Below are 20,949 nucleotides of genomic sequence, written 5' to 3'. Positions count from 1 at the left end.
CACAGTCCAAAGGCTCCAACTGCTTTTTAAAGCAGCAGAAACTTTTCTTCAAACAAGAGCTAAATCAGAAGCCCAATACGTAAAGCAGGTAAAAGCAGAACCACTCTGGCTGCAGGAGGCCAGGACAGCCCGGGTGTCTCTTTGACGGGGGAGGCAGCTCGGTGACCCAGCTGGGAGACCTGCGTTGGCAACAGCACGATGACAAACAGTGTGGGCAATAGCTGTTAGTGAAACACTCAGACACCTGATTCCCAAACTGCCGTTTTTGGAACACCTGTGGAATGCCAGGAACTCGCTGGCAAAAGAACTGCCTTCTTTGTGAGATGGCTTCTAAAATGGTATTTCAAAACACACATGTCTGTGGATGTGCTGGTGTCCTTCAGTCCCTGACCCAAGCTCAGCAGCCTATGGGGCCGGCAGGAAATGTAAGATGTGGTGTCAAACCTCCAGGGTCATGGTCATGTCCTTAAAGCAAAAGTTTAAAACCACTAAGCTCATCGAGAAAAAAGCGAACCCAGTTTTTTCCCACCAGGGCCTCCAAATCTCTGTCAAGTTTCATCTGCCTGGCCCTGAGAGATAGCACTGGTTAAACAACTTTGCAAACAAGCAGACGGGCAGCAGCAGGCACCAGGCCCAGAAACACGGGGCAGGGCTCCGCTGATCACACTTTCCTTCTCAGTATGTCTGGGTCGGCCTTGTAATGCCGCACAGGTGACCTGTAGCTGGGTCAGGAGGGAGGGAACTAAATAGCAGTGTTGCTGAACACTGTATTAAAAGCTGTTTTACACAGTATCAATTCCAAACCTGCACAATAGTAGGAATAAAATAATTACCACACAGAGAACCCTGAATAGCTTTCTCTTTACCTTCCGCAACTTCATCCAGTAACACAGTAATTTTCTTGTCTTCTAATAATCTATCTTTTAGAAATTTCATAAAGATTCCATTTGCCAATCCAGAATGCTGGATTTCAAAAGCTTCTGCTCCTTGACACCTTAAAAACAGCAAAAAGAAAAATAATTCTAAAAGCTAATACTCGCTATGTGGGGCTTCTCTACACACTGACGAGACTCCTGCTTGTCCGCCTCTGTGGGATGTCCTAATTAAAGAGCTCATGTTCACGCAGGAATGACATGCTTTGGTGCTTAGTGAAAACAAGGTGCAATCGTTGGCTAGTGTAGCTCAGTGGACTGAGCGTGGGCTGTGAACTAAAGGGTCACCGGTTCAATTCCCAGTCAGAGCATATGCCTGGGTTGTGGGCCAGGCCCCCAGTGGGGGCCACATGAGTGGCAACCACACACTGATGTTTCTCTCCCTCTCTTCCCCTCTCTCTAGAAATAAATAAATACAACCTTAAAAAATTTTTTAAAAAAGAAGGTGACATGATATTTGTCAATTAAGTCAATTATTTAAAATTTGCTGTCAAGAACATAATGGAGGCAAACGAATACCTACATATCTATGGATATTTCTAGACTTTTAAACTACAATGAAAAATTAATGAAGATTAAAGGATTGGGAACATATACATAAAAGTTTCTGCCCTGGCCAGGTGGCTCAGTTGATTGAAGTGTCACCCTGTACACCAAATAAAGGTTGCGGTTCGATCCCTAGTCGGGGCGCTTACAGGAGGCAACTGATCAATATTTCTCTCTTGCATCAATGTTTCTCCCCGTCCACCTCCCCTCTTACTGGCTTCCTCTATTTCTAAAAATCAACAGGAGCTTATCCTCAGGTGAGGGTTCAAGTAAAGCTTCTCACGTGGCATATCCAAACACGATGTTGGCAGTGACCTTCAGTGCGTCCAAAATAGGGATGGTGTCATCGTAGTCATTTCTATTGATTTCAAATGTAGGAGGGGCAAAGGCCAGATATAAATAGAGTTAAAAACATTTAAAAAAAGAGCACAAGTAATAATGTAATAAAAATATGATATAACACTATTCTATCATATATCATTTAAAATTGTGGATTCAAAACTCCTTTATCAAATCACCTACACCAGGGGTGTCAAACTCATTTTCACCAGGGGCACAACAGTATCATGGTTGCCTTTGAAAGGCCAAAATAATTTTAGGACTGTGAAAATGCAACTACTCCTTCACTGTTAAGGAGCTGAAATCACATTCGGCCCTTTGAAGGCAACCACGAGGCTGCTGTGGCCCCCGGTGAACATGAGTTGACACCCCCGACCCGCATATTTACCAGAAAGAATCCAGGGCACCCCCCAGTGCTGAGACAGCGGACAGCCACCACCTCTTTGTCCTCGTTAGCACTAAACCTGGAGTTATATGTCAACTCTGGCACTGGGTTTTGGCAAGTGCTGAACAAGCGAAAACTGTCAATCTGAGGGGAATAATCGCTGGTTCCACCCCCTTGTAACTACCATAGGGGCAGGAACAAGTGGGACCTAGGTCAGGCTCGCTTTCTGCATCTGCAGGAGCAGGACTGGCCGGAGGGACCGGAGGCCCCACGGCTCAGGGGCTGCTGCTGTGCCCTTGTGGAGAGATCAGTGAAGTGGTGGGTGGCGGCGTCTGGGGGGCGGCTTGTTTTGTAGTGTGAGTTCAGTCCCTTACTTTTGTTCCACAGCAAACGGGAAATAGCTAAAACAATTCATTACACATACAGAAAAATCTATTTTCCTCTGCTTTTCACCTTAATCAGCTTAAATCCACACAATTCACAGGCTTGCAGGGCATTTGCAGGCTTGCCCTACACGTAATTTGCCAAGGCTGACATTTAACCCCGACCAGCTTCACCGACTGAAGGCGAAGTGGTTTACCTTTTCCTACACATATCCAACAGGAACACGTTGAGTCCAGTTTCCTTTTCTTGCATCAATTTCAGTATATTTTGCACACACAGACAATTTTCAGACCTATAGGGATTTGGAGCATCAACGGGGACCATAAAGCTGTTTCCAAAGTTTTCATAACCATGTCCCGCATAATATAGTAATCCTGAGGAGGACAAAAAGGGGCAAAAGTTAAATTTTTTACATTGCTTTTTTTTTTAGAGAGAGAGAGAAAAAGAGAGGAATAGCAACTCGTTGTTCCACTTATTTATGCATTCACTGGTTGACTCCTGCATGTGCCCTGACTGGGCATCAAACCCAGTCAGGGCACAACCTTGGTGCATCTGGGTGATGCTCTAAACCAACTGAGCCACCTGGCCAGGGCAAAAGTTAATTCTAAATTAGGCTCCGAACATGTATGCAGCACTCTTTAAAAAAATGACTTATATTTTCTTCGAGTTAACACAAACTTATTTAAGTGATTCCCAGCTATAAATATAGTCAACGTTAACGAAAATGTGCACTGAAAATTGTTTTGGCAAGTGTTCATTCTAGTACCGTATTTTAAACCAACATCAAGATGTTCTCCTGAAGAGTATTTTAATTCACAACACAATGCATTTTATAACCAATGGTGTAATGCGGAATGCACTTTACCTCCCGACGTATTTAAAAAGAGAAAGGCTGACTTGTTCATCTCTTCCATGAGACCAGGAGCACCTTCTGGGCGGGGCAGCCTGCATTTACCTGTGTGTTGCTGGCACACAGCAGGCGCTCAGGAAGCATTTAACAGACGAACGAATAGTCACAGCTTAGATGAAAGCAACTGTAATATCAAGCATAAGAAATTCCCCAGGCATGTGGCCCTGGCTGGTGTGGCTCAGTGGATTGAGTGCCGGCCTGCGCCGAACCAAGTGGTCGCTGGTTCGACTCCCAGCCAGGACTCATACCTGGGATGTGAGCCAGGTCCCCAGTAGGGGGTGTGTGAGAGGCAACCACACATTGATGTTCCTCTCCCTTTCTTTCTCTCTCCCTTTCCCTCTCTCTAAAAATAAATGAGTAAAATCCTAAAAAAAAAAAAAAAAGAAAAATTCCATAGACATTTCAATATAATTGGCAAAGGTTACAATGTAAATGTAGCTTTTTCGAAGCAGAGAAGGGAAATGTGATTTAATGGATTACTTCTTTTTTGTTGTTATGAGATATAAATACTACTGATTCTTCATTTCCAGTCTTTTGAATTAGTAATCTAAAATTTGAGTTAGTTTCAGTAGTCAGTAGATGAGCCATTATTTCTCTACTGAGAAATGATGCTATGAAAACTGTACCAAACAACTCTAAAGATTTTCTTGGAGTTTTGCTTTAGCTGTAAAAACGATACAACAATAACAACAAAAAAATCAGACTGGGCTTTGTTATAAAAATACTTGAGAGAAATACTTGTGAGGACGTATCTCCTAACCTTCAATCTCCAGAGCCCCCTAATTTTGTTATCTTAGAATCCTGAAATGGGAATACAAGACAGAAAACTGTACTTGAACAAGAATTGAATAAAAATTAAAAAAAAAAAGAATCCTGAAATGAAACTTCTTTATATGCTATTCTTAAAACACTACGAAAAAGGCTTTTCGATGGGGAACAACAACAACAAAAACACCAGTCTTTTGTGGTTTTTATAGTTACAGGCTCAACTCCTTGCAGAGAATGTGGCTCTGAACACTTAAACAAATAAAAATGGAAAAGAAAAGCTTTATTTGGTCCGAGTGCAGGATCCAGGTCTTCTACTTTTGTTAAACTCGCATTAGAACAACAAAAGTGGTTCTTTCCTATGTAACATTACAGGTCAAAATGACAAAACGAACCTATATATTTATTCGGTGTGGGTTTAATTTATAACTCATGTGCCCCGAATATAATCACATAGGCACTGCAGGAAATTAAAAAGAAAAAGAAGACAAAGTTCTTGCCCTCGAGGTTCTTGCAACTTGAGTTCTTGCCACAAAGAAAATCAGTGTATAATTAACCCGGTACATGCTGTGGGGAGGCCAAGCCGGTACGACAGGAGTGAAGCACAGAGGGAGTGTCCGGGGAGGGAAGCAGTAATGGATCGTCTTGGGGGAAAGGGGGCAACGTGGAGAGGCGGGGAGAGAGCAAGGACACTGCAGGCAAGGAGAACAGAAGCAGACGGGGCTCGGAGCTGGAATAACAGTGAACAGGAAGACGACTAGGCTGGAAAGGAATGGAACGATCACAGAGGAAAGCAGGAGTGTGCAGACAGGGAGCCTTTTGAAAATCATGACAGAGGAGTGGATTTAATCCCCTAAACAATGAAGGTCAAGTAAGTGATAAGACAACCCACAGAATGGGAGAAAGTATTTGCAAATCACGGATCTATAAGGACAACATGTAGGTAGAATATATAAAAGACTCTTATTTTCAACAATTAAAAGGAGAAGCACCCTAATAACAAATGGGCAAAGGACCTGAACAAACATTTCTCCAAAGACGAGACACAAATGGCAAATCAGCACACGAGGAGATGCCCAGCATCAGTAGCCAGTAGGGAAGGGCTGACTGAACAGAACCGAGGTACCACCCTGCACTTCCTAGGGTGGCCAAAATAAAGCAGACAGTAACAACCGTTGGCAAGGATGCAGGGAAGCTGGAAAACTCCTTTATTTCTGATGAGAATAGCCAACAGTACAGGCACTTTGGAATGATGAGAATAGCCAACAGTACAGGCACTTCGGAATGATGAGAATAGACAGCAGTACAGGCACTTCGGAATGATGAGAATAGCCAACAGTACAGGCACTTCGGAATGATGAGAATAGACAACAGTACAGGCACTTCAGAAAGAGTTAGTTCCTCAAAAAGTAAAGCACAGAACTGTCCTGTGACCTAGCAATGCCTCTCCAAGGGAACTGAAACACATGCCCACAGCCCACACGAGAACGTGCACATGAATTTTCACTGCAGCACTGCTCACAGTACCCAAAAAGGGCGAACCACCTAGATGGTGGATGGTGCATCCGCCTCCTGACGAGTGGATGAACAAAGGGTGGTACAGATCCGTACAATGGAAGGCCGTGCGGCCACAAAAACCATGCCGTGACATGGATGAACCCTGACAGGGTGCTGCCTGTCACTGGGGGCAGCGCTGGAGGCAAAGGCGCACTCGGGAGAGAAGCTGCAACCTGGGGCTTCTACCGCACCCACACGGGGGGGCGGGTGCCCACAGCTCTGTGGGACACCACGCGGCACCTGGCTGAGACGCGGGTGCGGGGTTTACTCCTCACTCCTGAAACACCTCACCTGCCCCAAGCCCAAATTAGTTTACATTTTCTCCTGCACTTCGCTGCTTTTAATGAAGTTTTAGAAACCTTTTCCCGTTTAAGCTGTCTAGACACTTTGAAAATGGAGATACATAATATATAATAATAATCAAACAAGTACCTTATTCTATACCAGAAATATAAGCCAATTACCAAGGAGGCAAACTTAAAGAGTACACTCTATCATGTTTTCATAAGAAAAATGAACAAATTCACCCCCACTGACCACTCCTCACACTCATAAACAAGATTATGTCATTATGTCAGCATAACAGGTGAATCCAAAAGCTGAGGTATTCCTATTGTTGACTCATTCTTGTTATAATTGTAATCCTTATTATTTAAGAAGAATTCATTAAGAGTTTAACACTCTCCCCAATCTCAGAGCAATGTGTTAAATTTAGAAAAAAAACCTTTTTCTTTCAGTAAAAATTCTCCTTCACGATCCATTACCAATCCCACCAAGCTCACCCTAGCACATCGGTCTGATTATAAATAAGGCTAAATTTAGGAGCTACTGACGCAAAAAAACCTGAAAGACCGAGAAACCAAACTGATGCTTTCTGTTGAGCACGGGCACCCTAACAGCCCCCAAACGCCCCCTCCTGGCCATCAAACGCTGCTGCAGCACCGAGACAGTCATGGCCACTGGGACACGGGGCTTGAAAGGGCGCACCGGCAGCCTTCCCACATCTGTGGTGACTCCCATGAAAAGAAATAAATTACAAAAAAATTACTACTGATGGCCTCTTCTGTCTCTTTAGAAAATCATTACTGTAGATGGAGAACTAACGTATTTAAATGAAAGACTGAGAAAAGCCATTAAAAATGCGCTGTTACAATTTTTGTGGAGGTGCACCATTAACTACAGATACATGCAAGTTTGGTTTACAAAGTTTCATACGCCTCATTCACCAACATTCTAGTTTCCACTAACAGACTAGTAAACATCGTGCAATAGCCAGGAAAAAGAAACACACCACGCACATGGGTTACAACCTTTTACACTCCACACACACACACACACACACACACACACACAGAGCAAGACAGTGGTATTTCACATCTACGCTCGCACAATATTCCACGTTGCCATTGTGTACTGTGGCTCCCGTTGTCAATCAAGCAAAAGCAAAATCACCTAAGATTGGTCAGAATTCTAATAAGAACAATGTTTTCAAAACAAGAGACGTGGAAATAAATACATTAAGCGACTTGGTTACTCATATGGAACTATAGTATGAAGGCCAAATCGACTGGCCCCTCCCCCCCCATTCAACAATGTGTTTACTGCACCTTTCTCTGATTTTGAACTCTTAACCCTAACTTGTTCGGTGAAAAATAGTGGGTAATTATGAAAATGAAGATTATGAATATCTTACCATATACTCCCTTGTCTAAAAGCAGCAGAAATTCATCCACGGCATTGCGCATCTCAAATTCAGTCAGGTCCAGCAGGGAAACGACTTTGAAGTCTAGCTGTCTCAACAAGTTGGTCAGTTCGTACACATCCACCAGAGGAGCTTTGAGCTTGGGGTGCTCCCAGTAATTCATATTTCCTATCAGAAGAGCGACCTTGTCCTTTGCTGTGGAAAAAGGGGAGGGAGAGGTTTTAAGAAGGATACAAAGGTTAAAATAAGACCTACAGAAATGGAATCATANTGACGCCAAAAAAACCTGAAAGACCGAGAAACCAAACTGATGCTTTCTGTTGAGCACGGGCACCCTAACAGCCCCCAAACGCCCCCTCCTGGCCATCAAACGCTGCTGCGGCACCGAGACAGTCATGGCCACTGGGACACGGGGCTTGAAAGGGCGCACAGGCAGCCTTCCCACATCTGTGGTGACTCCCATGAAAAGAAATAAATTACAAAAAAATTACTACTGATGGCCTCTTCTGTCTCTTTAGAAATACATTACTGTAGATGGAGAACTAATGTATTTAAATGAAAGACTGAGAAAAGCCATTAAAAATGCGCTGTTACAATTTTTGTGGAGGTGCACCATTAACTACAGATACATGCAAGTTTGGTTTACAAAGTTTCATACGCCTCGTTCACCAACATTCTAGTTTCCACTAACAGACTAGTAAACATCGTGCAATAGCCAGGAAAAAGAAACACACCACGCACATGGGTTACAACCTTTTACACTCCACACACACACACACACACACACACAGAGCAAGACAGTGGTATTTCACATCTACGCTCACACAATATTCCACGTTGCCACCGTGTACTGTGGCTCCCGTTGTCAATCAAGCAAAAGCAAAATCACCTAAGATTGGTCAGAATTCTAATAAGAACAATGTTTTCAAAACAAGAGACATGGAAATAAATACATTAAGCGACTTGGTTACTCATATGGAACTATAGTATGAAGGCCAAATCGACTGGCCCCTCCCCCCCCATTCAACAATGTGTTTACTGCACCTTTCTCTGATTTTGAACTCTTAACCCTAACTTGTTCGGTGAAAAATAGTGGGTAATTATGAAAATGAAGATTATGAATATCTTACCATATACTCCCTTGTCTAAAAGCAGCAGAAATTCATCCACGGCATTGCGCATCTCAAATTCAGTCAGGTCCAGCAGGGAAACGACTTTGAAGTCTAGCTGTCTCAACAAGTTGGTCAGTTCGTACACATCCACCAGAGGAGCTTTGAGCTTGGGGTGCTCCCAGTAATTCATATTTCCTATCAGAAGAGCGACCTTGTCCTTTGCTGTGGAAAAAGGGGAGGGAGAGGTTTTAAGAAGGATACAAAGGTTAAAATAAGACCTACAGAAATGGAATCATAATAGAAAGTGTGCTCTCTACAAATAAGACTTCATTATTACTTAATTTCATCTTAGAACGATCACTTTATGGCACGGGTGGCAAACACAAGGCCCAGAGGCGGAGTCCGACCTTCCAGCTTGTTTTATCTGGGCCGGCACCTCGTTTCTACCCGGCGGCAGTGCCGAGTTCTCGCTTAACTGTTAAGGAGTAGTTACATTTATACACTCCTAAAACTACATTCGGCCCTTCGAAGGCAACTGTGGAGCTGATGTGGTCCCTGGTGAACATGAATGAGCCTGACATCCCTGCTTTACGCAGTGAACCAGTATCCGAGGACCACAGAGGCCGACAAATGCAACTACTGAAACTGAACTCAGTGACACTTCCGAGAACCAGGCAAAGGGCCCTATTAGCTGTCTGTATATGAAGCACAATGTTCATTGATACGTAAGTCAACTTTTCCCGAATTACAAAAGGAAAGATTATTATATTCAGCTAAACTTTTAGAGCAAATTTAAGTAAGAAATGTTTGAAGTTGGGTTCCCATGAATTAGGTTCTGTTTTGCTGACAAAGGAAGAGGCTAAACACAAAAGAAATGCCCAAAAGAGGAACAGGAAGAACTCACATCCGAGCAAGGAAGGGGAAATACCACGGAGGACAGCGAGGCAGCCGCTTACCAAGTCCTGTGTCTGTGCTTCTTCAGTGGAAGAAAAATTTCCCATCCGGGTGAGATGCAGCTACTTTAGCGACGTGTGAAGACCTCCGTATGAACACCTTAACGGCTTATTTTCTGACCTTAGTGCCCTGAGACTTTGTTCAAAGTTGTATTCTCATACAGAGACTTTTTGTCCTTAATAGATGAAAACACTCCCACCCATGCCTTCAAAGGTATCAGCTAGCTTAATCGGGCACGTAGCCTGCCCAAGAACAGCTGTGGAGGCTGGACATAGCTCGGTGCTAAAGAGGTCTTCAAAATCGTACCTTCCCTAGTCTGGGTGCGGTTAAAAGTTCAAGACTTGAGACCACGCCGTGAATACAGGAACCTGTTTTTAGGATGTTTTTCTTGAAGATGCTATGGCACCAGGGAGCAGAGAAGAGGGCGTGGCCAGAGCGTGGGGCTGCAGAGCCATACCGGGCAGGCCTGCAGGCCACCTCCTTCAGACACAGGCCAGGACTAGGTCGCCAACCTCTGTCACTCAGTGCTAAGTAGTGTGTTTAGAGATTATTATGAACACTACTCTTAGACTGTGATAGGCACAGATATTCACATTGCTGACTTGATGTCTGCAATAGTTCACAGAATTTTTGGATGCTTCAAATCATTAAGCTGCTTAAATTTCATCAAAAAATCTGGTGAAATTTCTTCTCTTTCCACAGAACACCTGGGTCTAGAGGTAAACAAGGTCTGAAGAAAAACTAGTACCAAAGAATGTGACTCTCAGGTGGCAGAAAACCCCACTTCGTGAAAAGCTTTACTACTTTCATGTTGTGGTGTCTTTATTCTACATTCACAGCTTTCAGAGATTCCTTGCAAACTGCCCACTCTTACGAGTATGCACATTTTAGAAAAAAACAGCCACTTAAGCCACTTTCTCCTAAGTCACTTCAAGTCCTCTACACATGACAATCTTTTCTTTTATCCAGAAGAAAGGGCCAATCATCAAGACTGTTTATGTAACACATAAGGATTCGACATAAAGCTTCTACTAAACTACCGTTAGTTCAACCAAAAAGTTCAAACTACTCAGGATGGATTTCAACAGGAAGCAGTATAAAACTTAACGTCCCTGTATTTCCTTTTTTTAAAAAAGTTTCTTCTTAAATAACCTAGGCCAAAGTACTCACTGCACAGTAAGACTACCAGCTGGCCAATCCCCAGAAAGGAAACTTTCGGTGCCCTCCTCTGTGAGCCCACCAACCCCGAGAGAACTCAGACCCCGCGAGAACTCAGACCCGACCTCAACACAGGGAAGCACCCAGCTCACTCTGCTGCCCAGGGTTGGGGGAACGTGTTGTCTCTGGCCGATGTCAGCGTGGCCCAAATCAAGGAGACCCCGAAGTTACTCAGGTAATAAAGGGTTTGTAAATCCCAGGGGTGTTTTAGTGGAGTATTATGATAATTTAACTCCAAAATGTACACTAAACTAAGTTTTATCGGCAGAAAACAATGAGAAGGTACGTAATAGGAAAAAAAATACTGGGGTCTTTGGGGAAAAAATCAGTTGTCAAACTATGTGTGCTAGGCTGTTTCCACTGATGCCAATTCTTTATTCGTTGGTTTTGTTATCTGATTGGAAAGAACACTTAGAACAGCTTTCAGAATGCATGAGTTCAATAATCTGAGAACTATGTGCATTTACATGTGTGTATTTATAGTGACCATAACTTCACAATATTTTCCCTAATAATTTTAATAGCTAGTTTTTAAAATGGGGTAGAGCATTTCCTTAAAATAAATGGTAATAAAAACGGTGAGTTCATAAATCTTACCTTGTCCAATCTACTTGTAAAACTGTTGCTGAGTGACAGGTGAACGGGGGAGACTTAGCAAGGAGAAGCAGGCTGCAGTGGGCGAGTAAGAGATGACAAAGACTCATCCCGGGAAATTAGTGGTAGACAGGGAAAGGAAAAGCCAGACTTTAGAGAGGGCGAAACAGTAAAATCTGAAATTCAGAAGAGTTAGGAATGAAAGAATACTTAAAAATAGCAACTATGTAAACACTTGTGATACTTTTCAGGTGGTAACACAAAGGGGAGAAAGTTTCTGTAGAAAGACACTCTCAGAGCCACCCACAATTTCGTGCACACAAGCCCTCTACTGGAAAAAGGAAGCATGAGGCAAGTTGACTAAGCAACCACTTCAGAAAAATATTTAACTATATGATCCCAGACATTTTCCAAAGCTTAATGCAATGTATCTTTAGAACTTGGTACATGTTACATCATTCATTCCATGTCTAGTCATCTACTAGTGTGTTACTCATCTTATCTAAAATGAATTAATACTCATGAGCACTTGGACAAAGGTCTGGAACAAATTCAGTGCTGTTAAGTAAATTCTTTGACTATCTATAAAAATTGAGTATCAGCATCAACTCTAACTGGCTGAATACGCAGCACTTGCTGGTTTCACGCCTAAGATCTTTTTTCACTCCTCACCCAAGGGCATGTGTATTGATTTGAGAGAGAGGAGAGGGCAGGAGGAGACGGAGAAACATTTTCACGTGAGAAACGTGGACTGGCTGCCTTCTGTGTGGGCCTGACCAGAAATGGAACCTGTGACTTTTCGGTTCACAGAACGACCCTCCAGTCAGCTGAGCCTCATTGGCCAGGGCATAAAATCTTTTCATCTCTGTGTCCTACAAAATAAAGTCCAAAATCCTCATTTGGCAAACAAAGTCCTTCATGTTCTGTCCACGCCTGCTCTCCAGCTGTGGTAAAAGGCGGCCCCCAGTGAGCCAGGGTCCCCCTCTCTCATGCAGAGCGGCCACCCACCCTGCCCCCCGTCCCTCCCCACCCCACCATGAATCCGGGCTGCCCCGTGGCTCTCCGGGAACGCCATAATGTGGTGTGACTCCCCGCCAGTTCTGAGTCTGAACCTGAAGAAGTCCGACAGCTTCCAGTTTGGGACATTTAGCTACACGGTGAGACCACGTGGGGGAGGAGGGGAGGAGAGAGAGAGGACAGAGTGAAGGAGACGGAAGGCTCACAACAAGAAAACAGGGCACACACACCAATTTAAAGAGGCAGCCACTATTTAGCCACAATCGACAGCTACCCTTTTCATAAGCACCCAGAAACAGAAATTTTTATATGGTATCTGATCAGTGACAGCTGATTATCATTGTTAAAAACACTGTATGCTCCCCCACCCCCAAAAAGGTGGGCCAGTTTCGTGTCCTTTTCTCTACGGCCTGTAGCAACCTTGTGTTTGCTGCCCTTCGGCTGTAACTTCCATACCTACGCTAATGGCGCTCATCACATATCTCTCATCTAGGCCTCTCCAGAAAGTTCTGGACCCAGGGACACAGCCGCCTGCTGTACATCTTCACGCAGATGTGACACGAACACCTCGAACTGTTTGGTTAGGTCTCAAACTGACAGTCCTCTGTCTTCTGAAGCCTGCTGCTTATTCTGTGTTTTCCAGCTCAGTGGGTGCTACCACCACCCCCCTAGCGGTCCAGGCGAGAGTCTAGAGGTCTTCTGAATTTGTTCTTCTCTGCTGCCTTCTCAGGGGTAACCCTGGTTTAGATTCTTGCGTCTTCTCCAGACCACTGCAACAGTCTGTCAATTCTTGTCCCAACCCCGTGCCCCCACCTGGGTGCACACCGGCATAAGACGGGCCTTTCAGAGAGACGTTTCCTCCAGGGGCTCAGTGAGAAACAGGGCTCTGAAGCTCTGGCCTCACCCTCCTTCTCTCTACGCTCCAGAGCACAGCGTGCTGCTTACAGTGCCCCAGACTCAATGCCCCGTCTCATCTCTGTCCCACGCAGCATCGGGGGTGCGGGCTGCCNACCCTGGTTTAGATTCTTGCGTCTTCTCCAGACCACTGCAACAGTCTGTCAATTCTTCTCCCAACCCCGTGCCCCCACCTGGGTGCACACCGGCACAAGACGGGCCTTTCAGAGAGGCGTTTCCTCCAGGGGCTCAGTGAGAAACAGGGCTCTGAAGCTCTGGCCTCACCCTCCTTCTCTCTACGCTCCAGAGCACAGCGTGCTGCTTACAGTGCCCCAGACTCAATGCCCCGTCTCATCTCTGTCCCACGCAGCATCGGGGGTGCCGGCTGCCTCTGTGGAAGGCCCCTCTCCTACGCTCACTTCCAAACGTGGAGCTGCTGTTGCCGCCCGTCTGCCGCTCTTCCAGTCTAACCCCATGGAGAGATGGTGTTACTCACTGCACGGACACACACGTCCATGGGTTCGCATGCTGCCAAAGTGAAGAAATCACTCCGCAGAAGCTGACTTGGTCCCACAAACTGGTTTCATCCTGTTCTATCATTTCCTTTACAAATATCCAAAATTAACCATGTGGTCTCAAAGTCATTCAAGTACTTAGAAAAGTGGTCAAGTTAAAATGTCTTCATTCCCTTTATGTTCACCATAAAACATATATATACTGTATTCATATTTTGATCAGGCATTTTAGAGCACTACTTACCTAAAGGTTGTTCAGCTGTTTGCTCTTTATTATCTGTAAGAAAATAAAAATGCAAAGATATAAGGTGTTATTATCCATGATATGAGTATCTTCAGGGTTAAAAGATATATGAAAACAATGAATACCATTGGTGACATTCAAAGACAGAATACAATTTCTAATAGCTAACTTATGATTTTAAGATTTCCGGATTCTTTTTTTTTTAGTTCTCACCTGAGGACATGGTTATTGATTTTAGAGAAAAAGAAAGGAGGAGAAAGAAAGAGAAACACTGATGTTAAATACACTAACTGGTTGTCTCCCACATGTGCTCTGACCAGGCATTGAACCCACAACCTTTCGGTGTATGGGACAATGATCCAACTAACTGAGCCACCCGGCCAGGGCCAGGTTTCCAGATCCTTGACAGCAACAGACACGGGGGTGGACGGCCTTGGAAGCACAGCCGGGGATGCCTTTGGTAATGGGCGGCCATAGTGGGGGTCGTAATCTTTAACGGGCTGGGCAGAAATACAGTCTGAAAACAGTGGGTGCTGGGAATCAGCAGCAGCAGCAGAGGGCTTAACATCTACTGAATGCTTGCTGGGCGCAGTTATGGATGCTTTCAGTATAACCGACTAAAATAAACTTCACAAGGTATACACAATTACACAATTACTACCTCCATTATACAGATAAGGGCTCTACGGTGGAGAGAGATTAAGTCACTTGTCCAGAGTTATCGAGTCAGTAAACCTCATTCCATGGCCCATGCTCTCTGCCATCAACTCTCTGTAAAATGAAGTATCTCTCGTGCTGAGGACCATGTGGAAAGAGATATAGGGAAAGATGGAGTTTGATCAGTCATCTGTCTACTACTATAGACAGGGTAACTTTTCTTTGGCATTTGTAACCATTCATATGCTACTGGGGTCTATGAAAAGTTTATCAAGTGTTCTTTTTTAAAACTCAAATTTCTTGGTGTCACCAATATTGAAGAGTAAGGATATAATGAAAGAGGAGGCCAAGAAAATCTCATAAATTCAGTGGTGGTTGTTTGCAAAAGTTTTCCTGAACTAACTTTTTACAGTGCTCACTGAAAGGAAGGAAAGAACACACTGATCTAGGAGGAAAGGATTCTAACCAGGCCATGAGGGGGTGGTTCTCTGACACCAGGTGGGTTTAGATGTTTGGATGTCTCCCTGTGGTGTCCCCTGAGCTCCAGGTTGGCAGGGCAAAAATGACACACAGCTTCTATAAATACATGAGTAATAGGGAGAACAAAGGGTTTATTTTGGATATCTGTAAAAGAAATGATAGAAAAGGGGGCTTACAGAGACTATGAATTCAGTTTACCCCAAACTAGTGGCCTTCTGGTTTGTAGCATTTGCTTATACGTAATCAACACAGCCCAATCATCACTCACAATAGGTGCTTATTTAAAAAATCTGAGCATGAAATAAAGAAACAGATCCTAAATAAAAGAGCAGAAAAAATCTCCAGAAAAAGAACTAAATAAAATAGAGGCAATCAAACTACCAGATACAGGGCTGAAAATAATGGTTATAAGGATGCTCAAGGAACTTCGTGAGAACTTCAACAGCATGAAAAGGTACAAAGAAAGCACAAAAAAGACCAGTCAGGAACCAAAGATACACTAACAGAAATGAAGGATAACTTACAGGGAATCAACAGTACAGCAGATGAAGCCGAGAATCAAATCAGTGATTTGGAATACAAGGAAGCAAAACACATCCAAAGAGAAAAGAGAAAAGAAAAAAGAATCTAAAACTATGAAGATAGTGTAAGGAGCCTCTGAAACAACTTCAAGCATACCAACACCTGCATCACGGGGGTGCCAGAGAGACAAGAGAGTGAGCAAGAAATTGAAAACCTATTTGAAAAACTGATGATAGACAACATCCCTACCCTTGAAGGAAATAGACATGCAAGTCCAGGAAGCACAGAGAGTCCCCAAAAGAGATGAAGCCAAAGAGGCCCACACCGAGACACATCATAATCAAAACGCCAAAGGTTAAAGACAAAGAGAGAATCTTAAAAGTGGCACAAGAATAGCAGTTAGTTACCTACATGGGAGCTCCCATAAGACTGTCAGCTGATTTCTCAACAGAAACTTCGCAGGCCAGAAGCGACTGGCAAGAACTGTTGATAAAAAGCAAGGACCTACAACCAGGGTTACTCTACCCAGCAGGGCTACCATTTAGAGTCAAAGGACAGATAAAGAGCTCCCCAGACAAGACAAAGCTAAGGGAGTTCATCACCATCAAAGTACTACACGAAATGTTAAAGGGTCTTTAAGAAGAAGAAAGAAAAGATAAAAATATGAACAATAATAAAATGGCAATAAATACTTGTCTATCAACAACTGAATCTGAAAAACAAAATTAATAAACACACAGAACAGTAACAGACCCACAGACACAGAGAAAACATTGTGGCAGCTGTAGACGGCTTTTGGTGGGTTGGGTGCAAATGGTGACGGGACTAAGAACAAATTTGTTGTCACAGAATAATCACAGGGTGTAAAGTACGACGCGGAATACAGTCAGTAATATTTAAATAACCATGTATTGTGTCAGGCGCGTATGAAATTTATCGGGATGACTGTAAGTTATATAGTGTCTAGGCATTGGGCTGTACACCAGAAACTAACATAACATTGGACGTCAACTGTAACTGAAAAATAAACAGTGATTAAAAAAATAAGGAAAAAGATGGGCATGAAACTAAGAAAACTAGTTATGGTGCTAAAATGTTGAGCTGTAACATGTCGGGGAATGAAAGAAATCTCTAAAATACAAAATGACAGGACTGCCTTCTTAGCCCAGTCCTGTTCCATCACTGCCTTTCGGAACGCCCACAACCCGGAGATGTCCTCTGTCCTTGTGGGGTCCTCACTGTCACTCTGCCTTCCACCCCAGTTAAGGCTTTCTCACAAGCTGAACTTGTTCAGAAATCTGTTCTGATTAAAATTGGCAATAGAATGATGAATACTCTCGCCCGCAGAAAGTTTCTTAATGGTGACGGACCAGCTACTTATCTACATAATGCAAGGTATTCCCACTAACATGCCTTTTACTTCAGATGAAGACACTCCGCCCAACCAGTTCAGGTGTATTCTATGAATGAGCAGCCCTGAGCAAGGTTCCCAGGGTCTGGCAAGTCTCCAGTTGTTATCCTGTTACTCTTTTGAAGACTGCTTCTTGTCTTTCAAATAAAAAAACCATGCACTTCCCCCATTAACTGCCTTTTTATGATCCAGAGTCACTCACAAAGATAAAAACTACATTCATGTTTTGTGTACCTTCCGTGTATTTTCTACCCTCATACCGTCTTATGATCTAGAATATTTTGAATATTCTGCACTTCATGTAAGTGCTTATTTCAACCCTAAATTATAATACTGTTTTAATAAAGTTACCACCACTGTAACCAGTACTGCTATAACAAAAGATATCTACAGTATCTTTAAATTATTGTACTCAATAACTTAAAAATCTAAAACTAATGTTTTGTTACATTACTCACCAGGATGCCCAAGATGATGTAATTCATCTGAAATGAAATGCAACATATTAGCTTTGAATAATTTAACTGCTTATTTAGTACAAATACTAAGACTAATCAGAGAAGGTTTTGAGCTATTAAACCATGTTAGAATGTTTTAATTAGTTTAAAATTTTCAAATACATGAGAAGCCATGCAAAACCGAAGAGGAAAGAGTACTGTTGTGGATAGCAGGTAGGACTTCTAATCTAAGCTATTATTACTTTCATTGAGTGGCAAAAAGCTAAACCAACTCATTCATAACTCCTTCAAAGTTTTAGGGATTCTGGACGATTACAGAACATAAACAGTCAAGATATAGGTCTGTCTCTGGCCTCAATCATAAACTTCTTGAAACAAATTAACAATCTGATCTTTTAAAAAGTGATCTCTTCCTTTTTTATCTTTTAAATTTTAGAACAGGCTAAGATGTACAGAATCACTGTGAAGATGGTGCAGAGTCCATGGAAACACCCAGAGCTGGCTTCCCTGTTACGTTTGACATCTTAAGTTAAGAAGGTTTGTCTGTCATACCATTAATGCTCTTCTGGTTTCAAGGTCCCTTTCAGGACACATTACATTTGCTTACGGCACCTCAGACACCTCTTTGGCGTGACAGTTCCTCAGGTGTCCCTTGCTTTGGGTGACCTTGATGGTTTTGAGAATTACTGACGAGGGACTGTGTGGGACATCTCTCGGGTGGGATCTGTGACCGACTGGTGCAGCGTGTTTTTGGCAGCACGGTGGTCTCAGAGTTGTTAAGCTGCACCTCCTGGCTAAAGGGCATCATCTAAGCACGTACATGACAGCCGCCTGTTCTTCTGCCAAATTGTATGGAGATAATAAGTTACAAATGTTGTCCTATTCACCAGCCCTTAGGTAAGAACTTATTCTTACATGGGTTGTAAAATCAACTCAGGAGGAGCATCGGGTGCAGTGCAGGGCTATGTACGGTTTTCTTTGCCTTTTATCGTGCAGACCTCTCTCATCTCCCATCACTCAGGCGAGTGCCTGGTTCTTCCTTCCTCTCTTCGGTGGGGCTGCTTTACGCACTTGCACTCAGTGGGGATTCTCCTGTCCCGTTCTGCATTCCATCCTGGGAGATCCCTCCCCTGACCTGCTACTGAACGAGTTCTAAAAAACTTGCATACCCGAACTCACCATCACTGTGGTCACACAGAACAGTGCCACGACCCTAACGAATCCCCTGAACTGCACCTGTGCCTCCTGGCCTCTGTTCCGGTCAAACACCTTCAACAAAATACTGAAAGCCAAACAGGTGCCATTACGTCCCGGGGGTGAGAAAGACACGACATTAGGACATTGCTCATGACACCAGCCCACGGAGGACAAGAGTCTCAACTTTGCAGGACTTTTAGAAAGAAAAGCTGGACCTCATTTTTCCATCTGGAATTTCTGGAGTTGTTTCATGGTTGGACTTTCATCTCTAAGTGTTCCGAACGGATTTCTTTGAAAATCATGATTTGATCATGTGTTTATTACTGCACAAAGGACAGGCAGAGCCTTGCAGACAGGGAAGCACCACAGCGAGGTGACAATCCACAGGCATCGCTCTGAAGCCAGACTGAAGAGCAGGGCTCGTTTTACGTCTCATTTCCCTATGCATTCTCGGGGGTCTCCAATGTTAGGAAGTTTTAAAAGTCATGCAATCAGGCAAAAAGGGAGTAAGAGAAGCAAGAAGAGTTGGTTAGGATTTCTTCACGTAGCCCACCCCCATGCAGGGACCAAGACCACAGAACCAGAACCGAGACCCCCTCTGCAGGAGAACTCCCGTTCAAAATTTCGTGTTGGGGTGAGAATGGTTGTTACAGTATTTCCAAGTGACACCACAGTTCTATAAAGGACAAGAAAACCAGGAAATGTGAGATTTAACATTATTTTCTTTCTCTACCCAAGTAGAATTTAAGGTTATAGTACAGGTTAAAGAGGCAGAAATTGAAAAAATACTTTGCTATCCACAAACCTAATTTTGTAAAACAATGTGATATTATACTAAGGAAATTTAAGTTTTAAAATTTACTCATCGCAACTTATGCACAATGCTTTGGTTAATTAAAACAAATTAGAAACTTATGTTGAAATAGATTTTCAATTCTCTTTGTATGTTATGGTAAAGGTGACATGGTAGATTAATCTACAGCCTTCGAGCTTTAAAAATGGGTCTTATCAGTTTTATATTAAAGCATGATACTTAACACTGGATAAAACATCTGTTAAACAAAACATCTCTCCTGAAACTGTCACAGAAACTATGTTTGCATTGAGAGGCATATTGTCAGGGCTGAAGGACAAAATAATCTGAAAAAACGTAGCCACCTTTTTTCCACAAATTTTGTAATGATAAAAGTTACCATTAAGAAGTGATTGTAAATGTTCACTATTTATAATCTGTTATCCAGGAATTTTATTCTTATATACAGTAGAAAATCAACCGAAAATCCGTTATTTGAATAGCAGGCCAGTTTAAAAATGTCTGTGGTGATTTATAAACCCTCCAAGATGCGGATACAATGTCCTTGATTGAAATGACTTCTCGTAGCTAGTATTTTTTCCATCACTGCACTCGGCAGGCTAGAGAGCTCCAGCAACTCTAAGAGAACCAGCATGCAGGGTACGTGGTTTCAAACCAAAGGATTACACTACCTTCGGTGCACTCCACTGCCTCATCTGTTCTTCCTTGTTCCAGAGAAAACAAATGTAAATACACTGTAATTCATGTCTTAGGAAGGGCAGCCATCAAGCAGAGATAAACGTCACAGAACTATGTTGGCAAACCAACACAGGCATCAACATCTCCTGCTATGAAAAATCTAACTATAAATGCATTCATCTTAAATAGAATATATTCCCAAATTATGAACTTCATAAGGGGGGTTGTTGATTAATCATTATTCTTTCTGTCATATGTCTGTTTTTTAAAAAAATGTTTTATTAGAAATCTTTTCCATGAAATCAAGTCCTTTATAATTAAAGTTTTAATACATTTTTGCCAAAAGTGTTCAAAATAAACTCTAAGCCCTGACTGGCATGACTCTGCTAGCTGAGTGCTATCCTGCCAAGTGAAAGGTTGCCGGTTTGATTCCTGGTCAGGAATCGAAAGGTCGCTGGCTCGACTGGGCTGCGGGCAGGTCCCTGGTCGCGGTGTGTGCAAGGGGTGGGGCAAGAGGCGAGACTGATGTTTCTCTCACACACTGATTTTCCTCTCCCCTTCTTCCTGTTCCCTTCTCTTTAAAAATAAATAAAATCTGAAAAAATAAACTATAAAATTCAAACAAAATAAAAAGATATGAGTAACAAACTTTTTTTTGGTTACG

General features: G+C 43.0%; 1 protein-coding gene across 2 annotated transcripts in view; it reads right to left on the bottom strand.

Moving 5' to 3' along the window:
- The window catches only part of MALT1 (MALT1 paracaspase), a 54,212-nt gene that overhangs the window by 8,205 nt on the left and 25,058 nt on the right, over positions 1-20,949 (bottom strand). Inside the window, exons 7-13 of one of the 2 annotated variants that reach the window (XM_037035038.1) lie at positions 20,279-20,311; positions 17,597-17,623; positions 14,069-14,101; positions 8,651-8,854; positions 2,783-2,960; positions 1,762-1,836; positions 867-994 (exon numbers count right to left, since the gene is read on the bottom strand). In XM_037035038.1, the coding sequence (XP_036890933.1) occupies positions 867-994; positions 1,762-1,836; positions 2,783-2,960; positions 8,651-8,854; positions 14,069-14,101; positions 17,597-17,623; positions 20,279-20,311 (678 nt within the window). The remainder of the gene's footprint in view (positions 1-866; positions 995-1,761; positions 1,837-2,782; positions 2,961-8,650; positions 8,855-14,068; positions 14,102-17,596; positions 17,624-20,278; positions 20,312-20,949) is intronic. The other variant, XM_037035049.1, reaches the window with a different exon arrangement.

This window comes from Sturnira hondurensis, unplaced genomic scaffold (assembly GCF_014824575.4).
Source record: "Sturnira hondurensis isolate 20B ecotype Veracruz unplaced genomic scaffold, ASM1482457v3 Scaffold0001872, whole genome shotgun sequence".
NCBI lineage: Eukaryota > Metazoa > Chordata > Mammalia > Chiroptera > Phyllostomidae > Sturnira > Sturnira hondurensis.
The sequence above is the reverse complement of the archived record's forward strand: the minus strand, read 5'-3'. Positions and strand labels throughout refer to the sequence as shown.